Here is an 18,409-nt window from a genome sequence, read left to right as displayed (position 1 = left end):
GACAAAGTACCAAATGGTAGTGTAATTGCCAAAGGAAAATTATTACTCTGTTCTGAATTATTTCTATCATAAATTCAGAACCAGTCAAACAGACTCTGTCACAAAAACGATGAGAGTCCCACATACGAGTGCACCATAAATCCCTTAGACCCACCACCCAAAGTCATTTTAAGTCATGTGTTTAAATCAAAATTAGAAAACCCAAGCTGGCACTAAACTGATTGACAGAGTTGAAATGATGGAAATGAAGTGATTTACTTGCCACTAGTTTAAAACTCAGCCTCCATCATCTGTTTCATATGAAATGTGTAAAGCATGATTAGCTTTTTGTTTGGATAATTTTGAAGAGAAAAATCCCATCTCTTTAAAACAGAGTTGTGCAACCCAGATTAATTTCAGTTCCATTCTGCACATGCACAATATATGAAACATTAGACTATACCCATTAATCCATAGCAGGATGGCTTAAAATAAGTTAGGATTCTTATTCATTTACTCAATCTTTTACCTTTAAAGTCAACAGCGTGGATTAGAATAAATTACAGAGAAACTTGGTGTTAGGGTACGTGTATGTTTAATAGCATTTGTCTTTTTCTAACACTACATATTTTGTTCTGAATACCAAAGACTGGTGCTCCTACTGATGTATTCAGGGCATGTTTTCCCACAGTGCTCCAACAGCAGCTCTGTGGCAGTTGGATAGAAACAAGTATGTTGAACCCTGACAAGGAAAAACACTTTGAGCAAGGCGATCCATGCAATAGGAATATAAACTGCTGTAGTCACAGCCATCACATTCAACTCCTGCAAGCCTGGGTAGCCAAAGATTAAAAACTTAAGATGCCTGGCATCCATATTCAGGAAGGGAAGCTGGAAAAGGAATGTCTTCTCATAGAACACTAGTAGGCAACCCGTGAAAAAAGCCCTGTGATCTTGAGTATCAAAGAATCATCTACCTCATCTTCCACTCCCAGTGTTGGGCTGACTTAAGTATAAATAAGGACCCTGATTTTCTAAGGTAACAAAAGTGACTTAATGTAGGTATTATCATTTATACCAGCTACGGACTTCCATATGATCTGAGTACAGGAATGCACATCTGCTCTTTCATAAACATAACAGTACCATTTGGCTTGTAAGCCAACTGCAAAAATTTAATCCATATTCAATCTGTCCAACATCAAAGCATTCAGAGAGTATGACAGTAATAAGTGAGGCATGCTTATTATGTTTTCTTACATGCAAAATATTTGAGGACTCTTTAAGTGGTGTTCAGCTCCACACAAGAGCGTTTGAAGCATCCCACATGGACTAGTTCAAATTCAGTGCAATTATCAGAGTATCACGTGGCTTAAATTATCTCACACAGATTTAGAGTTGCCACATAAGCAAAGGCTAATGTTAGTTTGAATTAATCACCTTTGTTGAAAACCATTAAAAAAAAAACATATTTGTAAAAAATACAACAAAAATCCCCTCAAAATGGAGTTCAGTATCTCTCCTTTCTTTTTCTTCCCCACATGAAAAAAGCAATTGAAAAAGAAAAGTGCAAGATGAAAAGGAATCATCTTGCTCCTGAAAATTAAGACTATGCAGTAAGCTCGGTAATGTCATGTTTTTCATTATCACGAAAGCCTTTGTTTGAGAAGTATGTTACTCATACATTTAAATTAACTAAAGAAATCTGAAGGTATTTCAGGGGCTAATAGAGGTCAATTTCATTTGACTCAATTATTAAAAGTGTTATTTATTTTCTTTCTTGGTGATATTTTGGGAGAGTTAGAATGGAACAGCCCTTCTATCCCTTAAATTGTCAATAGGCAATGATATCTGTGAGAACATGTTCAAGCAGATTCAAAATTAAGAATTAGTTTGTTATTATGCACAACACTTTCATCTCTCCCTCTTCTTTTCTATTCTAATGTTCATAATTTGCATATCTACCAGCCAGAGTGAAATATGTGTTTAAAAACTAGAAACTTTCATACAGAAAGTACAGAAGCTTCATCTTGAAAATACACATTTTCATTTAGTTTTTATATGCCAAAATATCCACAGGATTGGATATTATTTCTGTAAAGGCAACTCTCTATAAACATATTTAGAATAGCAGACTCTCCGAAACTCTCATAAACCCCCACCTTTTCTCTTATCTCCATTTTACACACAGAAAACTGAGACACAAACAGGTTAAGCAACTTGACCAAGATCCTATAGGATCTGCTACAGACCTAGGCAATCTATAGCAGAAACAGCATTTAAAGTCTTTCTAGTCCCTGCCCAGTGCTTTATGCATAATACAGTCCTTCCTATTTATTGTTTAATCTCTGGGTAGAGGAAAATGCACTTCTAGAATACTAAAAGCCAAGCAGGAAGAAGCCAAACTGACACAGCGTTGATTCAAAAGTCTAATCTTAAATTTAATCAAGCCAAGGGACTTTCCTATTCTATTCTCAGTCAGCCATAGAGATATCCTGACATACATTTTCAAAAACTGCATTATAAACTCACCAAATGAAGACCGAAGAAATTGAAAGTAAAATCAGCACTTGCAGTTCAGAAGTTCACCTTGGCAGCTCAGCAGAGTATCCTCTGCCAGATGAGCAGAGCACACGCTGACGAAGATCAGACCTCTTCTAGACACCAATCCTGGCACACAGCAATTGGAAGAGCCCAGAAAGTAGGACCATTTCTGAGAAGTCTCAGGTACAGCCAGCTCAAAACAGCAGGCAAAGCAATCAGCAGCCTAAGGTGGCAGACTAGTTTGTTTGTGCTGATGAGGCATCAGCTGCTACGGGGTGTTTCGAGTGACACCTCCAGCCTCACAGGGCGGCTCATTCCCAGAGCAGCTGTTGCTGTCCTACCTCGCCTCTGGGAGCAGCAGGGTCTCATGCTCTCTGCTCTGGCCCTGCTCAGACAGAAAAGCAGTGGGGTTCTGGGAGAAGGAAAGGGAGAAATTAAGCTGCTTCTTGTGAGAGGAGACGTGAGGGAGGTGAGGAAAAGTGCTGAATAGGTAGCTGCAGGGAAGCAGAAGGGGGTTGCAGATCACGAGAAGGCACAGACAACGGGTATGTCCTAGGGATATGGCCGCTGCAGAAAGGTGCATGTTGTGATGATGAACAAAGACTCCCAGCTGGTCCTGGCACCCACATATTCCCAAAGTCATATTTGCACCTCTCAACCCCCTTCCATCACCCAAAATTGCTATGAAGCTTTCAGCAAACTCCACTTATGCTGTCTCTCCTTCTCTTCTTTAACTTCAAACACCAAGTAAAGTGTTCTCTTGATGGGAAATTCAGATCTGTTTCAATTAATGTTCCTGAGGCAAATTCCACAGACTGTTCCCCTGCCCTGTCACTACACAGCAGTTCATGGCAGCTGCACTGCAACGTGGATACATTCATCCCAAGCCAACTTCAAAGATCAGCTTGGACTATGAAAGGCCATGACTGTAGCTAACAACAATTAGCTAACAACAGTGCTTTTGCTCCCTTGAAACCATGGTCATGTTTTCCTGACAGAATTCATACTGACCTTTTGCTAAGAATAGAGTTGGTAGTTTATAGGATAAAACAATTGCAGCTATAATAACTCAGAAGTCCCAGAATATATTTTGGGGGGGGTGTGGATTAACAATATCACTCATTTCCAGAGGATGAATGTACCCTACATCAAAATCTATCCACTGCACTGAACACTCTGCAGAGAACTCAGATCCACAGTTTGTCTTTTGCACATGCTGAAAAGTGTTATCTAAATTCTTCCCCTGCTCTTAGTAGCTTTTTCTGTTGACCAGGATGCTCTCCTGGTACACTGATGTCCTGAAATGTGTTGTACAATGTGCTTCACTGCCCTTAGTCATGTAACAGGATCAGATACACAAATGAAATGTAACTACAACAGTAGAATTGACTTTTAGGGTGCTTATTGTCAAGAATCTTTGATTCTTCTTGTACGAACATATGCAAATGAAAAGCATAACTCCAAGCAAAGCAGGTATCAAGGCTGCAATGTGTCAAAGAACATAGGGGCTAACATGCAGCATATGGAATGAATGATGGCTACCTTAAAATATTTGTGGCTTCTTATTTTCTCTAGAAAGAATGCAGCTGCTATGGCCCATTGAGAGAATACTTATGTCAAAGCAAAACAAACAGCAGCTCTTGTAGAAAGCCATATCTGAATCAATTGGCTGATGTGTTGAACAGTCACCAAGATCTGCATGACACTGAAAGAGAGCTGCTATGGCATCTGCTGCAATAATTTAGATGAGGCCTCATTTATTAAAATAGTAAATCTACATCACTATCAATCAAGCGTGATATATATTATTGATCTAATACTCCCTTAGCTGGTTCTCAGAAGCACTAATCAGGAACCTACTTAACATATCTGTTGTTTGCCTTTGTGTTGAACTATCAGCCAATGCTATCTGGAGTAATAATGAAGGCTGCGGTTAAACTGCACAGTTAAATGGATGTTACGTGACTGTTCATGAATGACCCAAGCAAAACAAGGCCAGCAACCCTGGATGTGGTTGTTGAAATTTGGAAAGATTTTGAAGTTCATTAATTGGGCTAGATGAGAATTTCTACCTTTGTCAAACACTCTATTATCCTCTTAACTCCCAGCCCTAGAATTTTAAATAGGCTCTCAAATGCCTTGGCTTTTCATGACATTACGCTGAACAGAACTTTAAGTAACAGTCAAGAATAATGTGAAACCAATTATATTAAATATGTTGGAAGACTTCAAATGCTGGAATAAATGAAGTCTTGATCTCTGGAGGAGAAGTGCAATGAGGACAAGTTCAGCTCCATAGTTAAATTTTTTTATGCACATATTTCCACCAGATACTTTAAGAAAATATCCTTCCGACTTATCAGTAATAATTCTGGATTTTACATAGACGAGTATAAACCAGAAGCTTAGTTGCAGTGATTACTACAGTCAGGAATTCCATTGCCCAGCAGTTACTTCAGTGTTGGTGTTGGTGATACCGTGCTACTTTTTTGGCACCAGTTTGGTGAAAGCTTTAAATGGGGTTATGATCACCACTACAATCATTTTTAGTGATCTGATTTCTGGATACTGAGAAGCAAAAATGAGGAGAAAGGTGCTGCTGCAGGTAGCTGAGTGGCCAGATGTTTTTGCCTGAGTGGCAATATTCCACAACTGGGAAATTACTTAAGGAATAAAGGGAGGGTTGCTTTTGGTTTGTTGGCTTTTTTTTTTTTCTCCTAAAATTATGGTTTTCCAGACACCAAAGGCCAGGTGAATGAAGTTCTGTCAGAGAAGAACTTTCAAAAAAGCCATATGAAGAAGGAAAGTTCTTAGTTCACAGATAATTCTGGAGGTATGGCTCTTTGTGGTTGCTCATTTCTGACACAGTTCCCTATATTAGTTGAAGTCTATAGAGGCAGGCTCTGCTGGCCTAAAAAAATTAGTCTGGAGAGATTATAGCTCCCTCTCCCCCTAATCTGTGAAAGGAAATGGACAGTGCTCTGATACGGCCAGATTGTTACCTATGCTATTAGTAAGAACAGTGTTGCCCCATGTCTGCTAATTCTTCCATCCACTTCCTCTAACAGTGAGTCACAGTCAGTCACCCTTTGTATTATCCCACATTCATATACACACTGGAGTATTTTTTCCACTGCTCTAGGTTGAATAAGGAGATGACAGAGATGCAGACTTTCTCTTCTACTCTCTGATGTCGCAAGGAGGCTCGCAGAATTGAATGGCAGGAAGAGAAAGAGAGACTTCTGTGGAATACAGAAGCATCCCTGGAGCAGAATAATTATCTAACAAGAACCCTTCATGCTTTATCATGATTAAGAAGGAAAAATTCCATATATCAGTACTAAGGCCCAGAATCAAGTTAAGAAAAAAATCCTGATATGCGTTGAAGAAATGCTGCTGAGGAATATGCAAAAAACTATCTGTTAAATTTTATCTTTGGCCTTGTTAGTAGGTAACCAATGCAGTCTCGACATATTCTAACCCATCAATAGGCTTATGATCCAAAAGGGAACTGTCAAGAAAACCTGAGTATTCAAGCAACTCCACCACAACCTCTTCAAAGACAGAATAGAAGACAGGACAGTGGTCAATGGGAGGAAATCCTAAGCAATTGGCATGCAAACTAAGTACCTACCACCTTAACCCAGTAGGCTGACTGCAGAGCAGGCAAGATCAAAGGGACATTAAACACATACCAGGTTTCAAGAGACAAAACAGATGCATTCTTCTAGAACAGGAAGGAATAATAGCTATTTTAGAGTAGCGTAAAATAGGTATCCACAGCCACATCTGATCGAACATTATACTATTAAGACTGAATGTGAACTAGACATATTTCTTTGATTTAATATTGGATTAAATCAATCAATTTAATGAGGGGAAGTTTCTATGAAGATTAGAGACTAGCAAGAAGAACTAGGGGTGACACAAGGCTCCTGACATCAGGAGGGTAATTTATTCTAGGTTAAGTGGCTTCAAGGGGTCAGGTGCACATTTTTCTCCATTAACTATGAATGGACCACAAGGTAACCAGCTCAGATATTTGGGTCAACCTTTGGCATGTCTAAAATAAGGTGAGGGGCATCCCACCTCACATATTACCTATCTCATCCTCTTCTTGAGGAAAGAGTTAGAAAGACAAGGGGTGTTGACAACATTATTCTCAAGAAACAGTAAGATGCTTCTTATTTCCTATAACAGTACTTATTAGAGCTATCTGAATTACCTTCTGCTCAATTTAAGCTTACAGAAGGTATGCAATTCTATGTCTTTTCTCATTTTTCTCGGTCTACCTTCAATACATCAATTTTACTACAATCCACATGGTTTCAATTTGTTTTGAAACTTCATAGTGAACATTCGCCCAAAATAGAGCATCTTCAAGAAGAAGGAAAGAAAGAGTGTCTAGGTTGTACTCTTGCTCAAGATTCTGGGCATGTTTTTCAATAAGCTACGTTACTGCCAAGGCCACAGTTCTCTACAGTCTCAGGACACATGCATGTATTACGGCTAAGAACAGAATTATGCTTAAAAATCTGAAAAACAAACAAGCGTGTGAGAAGTAAGACTCAAAGTGTGCAAGCTGCAGCTCTCTTTTACTGTTATTAGTCAATTCAGTTCTGCTTGATTAATTTTATGGGACGAAAATACACCAAGAAGAAGGAAGGAATACATCTATACATAAAATGGACAAAATATTAGGAAATTAAAGGGCTTAAAATATTCCTTGGAGTTATCAATTCATTTATGTCGTTTATTTTTGAGAAATCATTATACTGGACAGTAAAAGGATAATGAACATTCTGGAGGAATGAAATACATACATTCCCCTTGTGCCATTTTGGAGTGCCCCTTGCCAGCACTCCAAAATAAATTGGAGGAGTAATTTTTTTCAGCTTTCTTCAGATCTAAATGTTATTGAGTGATACTAACAATAAGACCTATACTTGTTCCACAAATAAAATCAATTAGAATTAATAACAACGAAATTTCATATTAGGACACTGGAAAAATTGAGTCAAATCTCTCTGCTGTGAAACAAACATTATCTGTATCAAGTTCAACATCACACTAGAGAGTACTTCAGAAGTTCCTAAGAACGATGGAATATTTTGCAGAAACACAGTCTCTTTAGTACACTAAAAAGAACTGTTTATATTGGAAATTCTTTTACAAAGGACAACCATGAGTTTAAGAAGCTATGTTCACTATTTATGTACTATTTTATCCCTAAAATAATAGATAGGAATTAGAAGTATTTATTCCAGTTTTCTGCTTTCAAAATGTGTATGTGTATAGTTGCAGATGACAAGATAACACGGCATCAGTGCACCTAGGGACCACAACTGAGGACAAAATTACCCTTAAAAACAGCCAGTCTTCTGAGAAGTCAGGTCTAAACTACTGCTACACCTGGTCAATAAGGTTACTCATTTTTTCCTCACTTCACAGTCAGAGACAACTGTGTATGTTTAATTTTCACATCACATAACATTATATGGGCAAGGAGAAACAAAGACTCTGCATCGGGCACGAGATAAAATCAGTACAGCATCCACAAAGCAGGTAACATCCAAACTATGGTACTGCTCAAACAGAAAGTGAAGCAGTATGCTGCACTATGGCTCACAGTCAAGAGAGGAAAGCTAAGTCGTTTTTAGGTTGATGGTAGCTTTCTGAACATGGACTTTTTGAGGAAACTGAAAGGGCCTGTGTGATTTTGATGGCCAGAGCTTGTTTTAGGAACACTGCTGTGTCACGCAGGAACACCCAACACAGCAGGTACAGCTGCACTCTATAGCTGCACTGGTGTAGAGTTCCACATGCACCAGCTAATCACTCTATTCAGTTTTCCGATAAAGTCTTTTACATGTGCTTCAATACTCCCAGAATTTCAGGTGCGCCGCCATTAAGGCCTGCCCTAAACATACTCCTCTTTTAACAGTCTCTCAGTGCCTCTCTAGTCCTACACAGCATAAAGGGAATAGACCAAGGATCAGGTCTTCTCCTGGTCCTTCTTTGTCTGAGGGAGATGAAACACAAACAAATAATACCAAAGAACCACAGTCTTCTTACAAAGGAGCCATATAGTTAGCTGGCCAATTAGAATTAACAAAAAAAAAAAATCAGTATAATGATACTTTTTAATGAAGGATGACAGATAAATGAAGCAAAAAAAGATAAACAAACTGTAGAGACTGCTGAAGAAACAGGCCAAGTTTAGTCAGGTCCACCTATCTTACTACTCTTTGAATATAGAGTATAAATCTATTGTTTCCAAATATGCAGACCTCTCCTCCAACCCATTTTGTCACACCCATGTTGGCTCGTAAGGCACATATTAAAGCTAATAAAGCTAATACTACTGACAGGAGTCTGTAAGATTTAAAAGAAAGAGTATTCTATCTACGGATCTTTGTAAGAAGAGGATCTCTGAATAAGTAGTGTCTACACATCCACATGTGTATACACTGCAAATATTTAGCTAAACTACTTTTATCCATCGCACACAAATACTAAATGCAGCAGCAGTTCACTGCAGCTTATCATTAACAAAAGGAACTCATGTTTTTACAACATGAAATCTTGTGAAAGAATTCATAGTGTTCTGGTATAGAGCACTCAGAAAAGGCAGCAGGACCCAGTATCACCATAAAACAGCTTCGAAAAGCAAGTGGGGAATGCATTACTCATCTAAGGTCTGTGCAGTTTTTAGGTAGACAAAATGCAATAATTAAAACTCAGCCATACTATGCAGGTTGGGCCTCTACCTATGAGCAGTCAGGTCTTTGCCTTTACACCTCATGAACAAGACATCTTAAAGAACCATCTCAGTACTGACTCAGAAGAAAAACACCCACCTGTAAGAATCAACTTAAGAAACAGCATTTTTCAGTGCCTAGATTTTCAGTGAAGTCTAGGCTTATCCGATCATGTTCAATTCACGGAAAGAGAAGAAAGCCACAGACTGATTCTGCATAACTGCAAACTATTTCGGTTTTATTTAATTTATTTAATAAAGAAGCTTTGAGGTGCCACACACAACAAATAAAATGGAACAAGCTGTTATGTTACTGAACATTTATTAGTTCATCTAATAGTCTAGGTATTTCAGAATACTATGCAATGCAGGAGTGCACAACTCATGGTCCACTGAAGTCTGAAGCGATGATCTACGTTCAATACTGTACTGCTGTCAGTGGGAAGAGGCCACAAGGCAAGAATGAAGGGCAGTGCAAAAAGCAAAAGCAGACTCCTCCTCCTCCTCTCCATATCATGCCTTCTTCTCCACTAACCTTCTCGACTGTTATGTAAGGGCTAATCACTAGTTCATGTCATATATTCAGTCTAGTACTGGCAGCAGGAACAGAGTACACAACTGTGTTTTACTGCAGTGATGCTGGAACATCATCAAGCCATAATTTCTGTATGACATTGTGCCTGAATCTCAAACATCTCTGGTGATCATTTCTAGCGAAATGTACCTCTGTACTGCCAATTCTTACAAGCCACTGCTCAAATATGGCTATAAATACACTAGCAAACAGAACAGCCAGTAATATCAGGAATTCTTTTCACATAGCCTTTGACATCACAGTGTTTTATTGACATGATGTTCTTGAGGACCTGAAGAACCTCAAAGTTTGAAAAGTTCCACTACTTTCTTCTCATTTTGCACTTTGACTACCAAATTATTAGATGTCTTGATTTCAAATTAGGAAAAATTTCATTGCCTCAGTTCGTAAAGAAGATCTTACCTAACCAGCACTGTATATCTATGTAACTATGATCATAATAAAACACAAAATGCTGTATTCCAGAACTGCTGAACAGAACTCTGATTTTCCATTCTACGTAAAAAGCATCACACAGGAAAAGAGTCTGTCCTAGCAGATTACAGGAGAAGGAAGATACTGGAAAAACAATATGACAGGACAAGTTAGGGCAAAGAAAATTCCTGAAGCTTGAAGACATCTTTCAAATACTACATAAGGGTCATTTAGGAAAAAAAGGGGGGGGAGGTGGAGGGGCACATTAGGGAGAGAGAAAACAAACAAACAAAAAAACTTCTTCATTACAGAAGGAAAGAGATTATTTATCTCTGCAGTATTAAATTGAACTTGCTGCAAAATTGATCAGATCTCTCCATACTCGGAAATACCCTAAAGCAATTATTGATCAAAAGCAGTGAATGTGCTATAGACCATATTTATGCACCATATCAAAATGAAAAAAGAAAAGGAAAAGAACTAAACTGTGTTACAACATATTTAACTTCAAAACACACTCAGCCAGAGTTAATGACTGCATGAACTGATGGAGGAAAGTATATGAGGATAGATTATTTTCAGGAAAACATACCTGGCTAGATTGAATGCATCATCGATCAAGCCTGCTCGATTACTGACAGAGATAACCTGTGAGGGGCAATCAGAAAAATGGAACCATTTACGATGATAAAACAGTGAAGGTTCACTTATCAAAGCAGATTTTAGGGATGAGAAGACGAGCTTACCTCATGGTTCCTTGTTAGCTGATTAATTAACAGCCTCCAATTCCTAATATCATAATTAACTCTAAAGTAGCCAGTCTGGTTGATGTTTCCCAGCAACCAACTTGCTTCTTCTAAAGCAGGAATTCTGTGGTGTTCTGGAAACAAAGAACAATATGGGAAGGGGACTTGGGTTTAAATTTAAAAATGCTAAAAAAAATTGTTACTTCTTTCCTTCTTTAAAATAGCCGGGAAGATAGTAAAATTAATTCAAAGACTAACAAAAATATCATTAATAATGTGGTTGATCAAAAATTTTCTTTATCTGCTCTAATATAAAGAGACACTAGCTGACACCATTCCTATGGAGACCTTCTACCCACATGGAATTTCAAGGGTGTCTTTTTTCTGGCTAATAGTAATCATAACAGAGATACCCATTTAAGTCTGGTACTGTGATTTTGGTCATGTGAAAATAGCTTTATACAACTATAATTCTAATAACTTAAATGAATCTTCTATAAAGAGAAGACTGAAACCTTGATTCAAAAAAAACAAAAGCTTCTTAAGTGTTCTTGCATGTGGTTGATGAAGCTTTTGTTACTGGATTTTAAGTTAAAGTATTTCCAGTTATAGACCTAGTTACTAACCGCTAAGAGACTCTCCTTCAGAGCTAGGCCAATTAACCTTATATCAGCTAACATGTTCCTCCTCTTTCTCCTCTTTTTAAGTAATCATTTAGAGGCTGAAATTATAAACTTATTCTGATATTTGTACAAGCTAGAAGTCAGCCAGGGCATAACCATATGCAGGACCATGGATTCCAACAAAATACCTTGAACTCATATCACATGCTTCTTTCACTACAGAAAAAAATCGTCATGGAATGAAGTATCAGGCTTCAATGTCTCTTGAAGAATCCTTCAACTTAGTAAATTATTCTGACATACCCAATTGCAAAGCTGAATTCACTTAAAAAATCAGCAACACTTTTTTCTACTAGAATAGAATTAATTTGTATATTCTTGAAAAAAGGAACAGCATTCTCTTATACTTTAAGAATAAAAAGCAATATGCAAGATTTGTTTTAAACATAATTGCAACAGGAAATTGATCAGTGTGCTTGAGCTGCCTGAAAGTAATAATGGAAAAAAAAAAGCTAACAATATGGTCTTCACAATTCATATGTACCATCTAGTATCTAAACATACTAAAGAAATTGATTTGTTCTTGTAAAAAGTAATTTCTGAGGAAATAACAGAATGACTAGATCTACAGATAAAAGTTATGCTATTCCCTTGACTAAATATCTCTAGCAAACAGACTAATAACCATGCTTTTGGGTGCAAAAATAAAAAGAGCCCAATCCTAAGCACATATAATTATGTGTTTGAATTCATGGAGTTCTGTTATGCACATGAATCCAGAAAAAGCTGCAGGATAAAAAAAAAAAAAAAAAAGTCTTCTTCTCAGCTAGGTAGTTCAGAGATCATTAAATCTTTTAAAAATAAAATTCTTAGAAATATTAAGTCTAGAAAAATTCAGTTGCTGCCTATTCAATTCAATTCTGTTACTGCTCTTTGAGGGTTTGTCTAACGGACTTGCGCCAGCTCAGTTTAATTATTTTTTATAAACTGTTGAGAAAAAACAGATTGGCCTCTGTATTTAGCTAAAATAGTAGTTTGCTTTGATAAAGTGCCAAGTAGACACATCCTTTGTGTGCAAACATATCCTGCAGAAATAGTACTATAGTGAAAAAAGAGAATTAAGTCCTACAACTCTGTGGGATTCCCAGCCTTGAGAAAGTCATGCAAACTATTAGGTGGAAAGAAATAAGTAATTAAGACTGGAATGTTCAGGGCTAAACATCTGCATGAAGACCTGCACCAGCTCATTGATAGGAAATGCCAAACTACGGGGTACGGCTAACCCAGTCTTTCAAAAGTCACAAGGTAGCTAAATCCAATCTGGACAAAGATGGCTCTCCAATTCGATCTTTATTACCAGTGAACCACCTTGGTGGCCTTTCCCACAGACTCCTATTATCCAGTGTTCCTACTATCCAAGCACCTGAGTTGCTTTTGATACAATCTTATTTGGAATAAGGTTTTATGACATGGTGTCCTTGCTCCCGCAAAGGTTTGTTAAACATTGGGCTATAGCTGTAGCTCAGTCCTAAACAAGCTCTGTGACTGTTATGCTGAAGCTGCTACTCTGTTTAATACTTTATTCACCGGACTTGAAGTCAGAATCACCCTGTTGCTTGTGTCGAGCATACTTATGGAAGGCTGGAATTCTGGTTCTTGTATATATTCAATTATTTTATACAAAGAAAAATATTAACTGGAGATGCTGTAAAATATCACCAAGACAACTTATAGCATAATCATAAAGGCACTTAGAAGGGCTTTGGTTCAAATGCCTGCTGTAAAACAGGCAGAAGTAATTTGAATCTGGATCTGTATTTAATTTACCCAGCCTGGTACTGTGACCAACCTGTCACCACCAAATCTCAGTGATGTTCTGTATCAGCCTAGTGGATTTGTTAAAAGCAGCAGCAAAAATATTGACTTCTATGTCTAAGAGAAACTGTTGGTGGGAAAAACTACTTTTAGAATTTCCCTGGGTCTTCAGTAGCTGTATTGCCTCGTGGGGTCAGGTGTAGAGTGCTCATGTGTGGCAGAACTTGCTACTGTGTTAACTTAATACTGTGTTCTCCTTACATTTTTCTATCAGGAACTACCCTTAAAATGCCACCATAGCTGAAAACAGCTACTTGTAACTGGTTAATCCCTGGCACCTCTATAATACCTAAAAACCTATCAAATGGACTATGAGCACACATTAATCAATAGCTGGGTAAATAAATACATTAAATAGAAATTTTCAAGATCAGATGTTATAAAAGAAACAAGCATACTTTTTTTTTGTTGGAGTATTTTCATTTAATTTTGATCTCTGAAGTGAGGAAATTACTTCTGTTCTGTAATACAATACTGAATGACACTTGCCAGTCAAATATGACAACTTCAAAATAACCTATTCCGTAAATAACAGCTGTGGAACACTCAAACACATATCGCTCTAATGGAGAACAGTATCTTTTCAAAGCCAGATAGCATTATTGCTGTTTTGGTCAGTTTTAAAGGCAATCATAACACCTTGCTATTATTTTTCGATAAGGACACTCGTGTTGGTCTTTTTCTGAAATACAGGACAGGAATCTTTCATGCTTTTCTAGCTCATATGAGCAGGTGGTTATTTCAAGGGACTGTCTGATGCATGTGTTTCACATAGTTCTATATAATTTACTGGAATTCAATGTCTGAGTCTGTCAATTCTAATGCCTTCCTATGAAAGAAATTCTTTCTTCTGGTAAAGACAGCACTGCAAATTTCTATACACATGGGCAATTTCTCCACTTATCACAAACACATTTATTAGTTTCCCGTTAAAAGTACTATTGTTAGGGAAAAGGTAGTCATTCAGTGTTAAACCCTATATTAAACCACTCATGACTTTCCAAAACAAAAACAAAAATTTCATTTGGGAAGAAATCTATCTTTGATGGTTTTAGTTCACCTTTTAAAATTCAATCTAAACTATACATACAGTTATACTTGAGATTAAAAAGAATTTCTTTAATCTTGTTCCATCAGAAAGTATTTTTCAGTGGTTATTTTTTGCCTGGATACCTCAGAAAATAACACTGCTTTGAAAGTTCCAGTTTTGCTACATACACATAGGAGACCTTTAGGAGGAAATGGTTAATGTTTACAACATTTGTTTTGCAGCAAGAAAATCAATTAGGGTCTGATTCCCATTTTCACTGCTCTGGAAGTGTGAAACAGTCCTCCAAGCTGGTGCTAACAGCACACTGCTTGAAGGTCGGAGCTATCGCCCAGGGCTCTGAGCAGCTTCAACTCTCATCAAAACCAGCAAGAATGGTGGAAGTCTGGACCTCTGCACAGCAACAAAAGCATCATGTCAGTTAGGTCTGTGTAAATGGCACCTCTTCGTTAGAAACTACTCTAATGCTAAGAAGAGTCTAGGCTACACACAGTTCTTCCAGTTTAAATGTTCAGACTCAGAGCTGCTACTTTTTTTTTAATTCTTCATTTTATAAAAACCATAGCATATTAGGAATTTGATTCATAATGGTAAAATCCTTACTAGCAAAACATACTCTCTTTTCCTATAAAAATAACTGCACAGGTATAACACAATTTCATACCAACAAGAGCAAGTAAAAATTTTCTGATGAAGAAAATGTTCCAAGAGGAATTTCATAGTAATCATAATATTTTGTGGAAACATACTGTCTTTAACTAAATGCTCCACAACATTTTGCAAGAACCTTCATACTGGGAGAAGAAAAATCAGAAGAAAAAGTTCTTTTCATCTCACTTGCCATGTTGCTTTAATTCCATGTTGAAAAAAACACATTGCTACAGGGAACACTACAGTAAATAGAACATATCAGTAAAAATGATCATGCTCTGTGTCACATGCTCTGGGACTATCCTGACATTTGTTAACACTCCTAAGCTGTAGAACTGTTAATTTTCTAAGGTGATATTATACAGTGTAAGAAGCAGTTTTCTTTTAGGATCTTGGCTCAGCTGCAGGGATAAAGGGGCAGTGGTTCTGCTTCACTCTGTTAAAATGGTGCCAGGATTGTAGGTGCTGTATCCCTGGTCTTCACTAGGGCTGGCTAAAGCTGTAAAGCAGGACAGAATTTATTTTACTTCACAGTGTTTCCCTTCCTCCCCCTTTTGAAAGATGAAAGAGCAGAGTATGAAAGCAATTCAGATCAGGCTCAGCAGCTGTCTGATTCTCAGAACAGGGGGAAAAAAAGACATTTTACTAATACTGCACTAACACCACTCCTCAGTGGAGAGCAAGCAAACCCCAGCTCAGAAGCAGCTGTCTTCTACAAAACACTTCAGGGAGGAGAATCAGACTGTCAAGTGACTTACAGCTAAAATACATCGATCATCTACTAGGAGGTGCCAAAATATAGTAAGTTGGGACTTCTTATCTGGGAGCCGGTTGCCCTGCTGAACTTCCTTTCCCCCATCTCATGGCAATCCTGGGGAGATATTGAGAGGAAAAGTCCAAATGACCCACTTTACTAGAGGCAGGGAGGTCCATCAGATGAATACTTGCCTGGCACACAACAAATCAGTCAAGATACAAGAGGGGATGATGGAAATGACAGTGAGGACATTATGTACATATACCATTACAGAGACCTCACAAGAAGCAAACTAATCTAGGAGAAACAGAAACAAGCCCTGGATCTACTACAGAGCAGAAGTACACTAATGATTTCCACCATCTCAGTGAAAAACTTCATTCAGCAGACCTGCAAGACTGTAGCACAAATAGCACTGCAGCCGTCTTGGTGTGATGTCTCTGACCTGAGCACACATGGGAAGGCTAATCATGAGATGATTCCTTTCTTCCTTGTGACTGGTTTAGTTTTCAGAGGACATTCATTCCATCTCCGAGGCCACTCAGAGGCTGTCATTCCTCTGATACAGAATAGCCTTAGTGATGGCTCTTGGGGGATGGACAGGGAAGAAGGTGGTGGTGACATATCTATGCAGTGCTGTGAGAGCAAAAGGTACGGCTCCAGAGCAACCTGCCCAGACACACTGAACCAGTAAAAGGGTCATCTGATCACATATGAAGCATATGAATTGATGGGTAGAAAAATGGTTACATAAATGTTATGGCTCACTGGATAAGCAAGAGAAAGACTGGCAGAAGCACCTGCAAAATGAAAATCTTCCAAAGCTAAGACAATATTCTTCCCGCAAACAGGTGTGAAGAGCCACACTGAATATGAAACATTTTGAAGATGACGCACCCTGTCAGGCAAGTTGCCAAGGCCCACTGTTCTCCCTATGGAATTTGTTGCAAAGGACAATGAATTATATCTCGAAAAGGCAGAGCATAGTTGTACTTTCCAGTGTGTCCCTTTGCCGTGGCAATGTGAAGACTGGATAGAATGAGCTCTCTTGCCAGCAGGTAGGATGATCTGCAATTATATCAACTAATCCTGCTCAGCGTACTAAAGAACTAGAGATCTCTATGCCACATTATCTCTAGTATGCTACCGGATATAGCCAGGCTGAGTAGACTGCAGCAACTCAAGTATCCTACATTTAGTAGCTCTCACAAGAGTGGACAGCAACCTTTCATCTCCAGGTCATGAAGACACCAATCCTACAATACTTTCATGAAGACCCAGACATGGTATCAAAGAGGATGAAGAAATCAGCTAAGTAATTCCCTCATTCCTCCTTCTATATGTATATGGAGAGATTCTTCTATCAGCAGAAACCCAGCCCTGATGAACTCTGGTTCAAGTTAGGGGGTTTATTCCCCTAGAAAATTAGTTAAACTATCATAAAGAAGGAATATTTGTTGTCAACAATGTAAGTAGCCATTTTAAAAATTCCGTGGTTTCACTCTTCTCAGATAACATACAGACAAAGTTAATTTACTTGAAAATTTAACTGGGGCAGAGAGAGGGACATTGTGGTTGAAGTCTCTGGCTGTGGCCTTCTAAGCCATAAGCAGCATCAAGTTGACTACCAAGTGGCAAGACTATATGAAATATCGCAGCCAGGAGTTCCACCACAGATATCAAGGGAGGAGGCTATTCCCTTAGGACAGGCAACCTGAAAGACAGTGACCTTGTCTGTATTTCCTTTTCCCTTTAAGAGGAGTGTGCAGTTGCAGTCCAGAAGACATTTAAGGGATATGCCAAGATATCATAATGGTAGTCACTAATTTGAAATCTTTTCAATATTGGCAGCTGAAGAAAGATATGTGATCAGTATTACATAAAGACAGCTCTCTGTCATCTCCTATCCACCTTCCAGGTTATACTGAAAGCTTCTTTAGTACAACAGTTGCTGTAGCCAACGATAAGGAAACACCCCACTCCTTCCTAAAGGGAACATGAAAAGCCATCCTCATGAATAGCATTGCCTTCTCTACAAATGCAGATCAGTAAAGGATTCCAGGAGCAATCCGGTGACAGATCCTGAGACCATAGCTGAGAAAGATGAATATCTGAGAGGATTTTCTCATGCCAGGTCCCTGTAATGCTTGCCAGCTCCTGACACTTCTCTTTTCAAATGCTGTAAGTGGTGCCCCTTTGTGAGTGTGGAGACAAAAGAAAACTTGCAAACAAATTCCAGTGCCTGCACTATTGTGTGGACTGAGTGCATCATTTATTTATGGCATAGAAAGACTGCAGAGAGCAGGACAGACCAGGCTATCAGCTGTGCATTTCTGGAAGCATGAAAACAAATAGCAAAATACCTTGGCACGCTGTAGTCATGTAGGAGCCAGTGCCTTCTTGTCACTCCCTCCTCA

At 38.3% G+C, this 18,409-nt stretch overlaps 1 protein-coding gene across 1 annotated transcript in view; it reads right to left on the bottom strand.

Annotated features, from left to right (window-relative positions):
• TRHDE (thyrotropin releasing hormone degrading enzyme) overlaps positions 1 to 18,409 on the bottom strand; it is a 226,147-nt gene that overhangs the window by 35,298 nt on the left and 172,440 nt on the right. Inside the window, exons 11-12 of the mRNA XM_026100355.2 lie at positions 11,039 to 11,172; positions 10,885 to 10,940 (exon numbers count right to left, since the gene is read on the bottom strand). Of these exons, the coding sequence (XP_025956140.2) occupies positions 10,885 to 10,940; positions 11,039 to 11,172 (190 nt within the window). The remainder of the gene's footprint in view (positions 1 to 10,884; positions 10,941 to 11,038; positions 11,173 to 18,409) is intronic.

Source organism: Dromaius novaehollandiae, chromosome 1 (genome assembly GCF_036370855.1).
Source record: "Dromaius novaehollandiae isolate bDroNov1 chromosome 1, bDroNov1.hap1, whole genome shotgun sequence".
In the NCBI taxonomy this organism is placed as follows: Eukaryota; Metazoa; Chordata; class Aves; order Casuariiformes; family Dromaiidae; genus Dromaius; species Dromaius novaehollandiae.
Note: the sequence above shows the minus strand (reverse complement) of the source record. Positions and strands in the feature narration are given on the sequence as shown.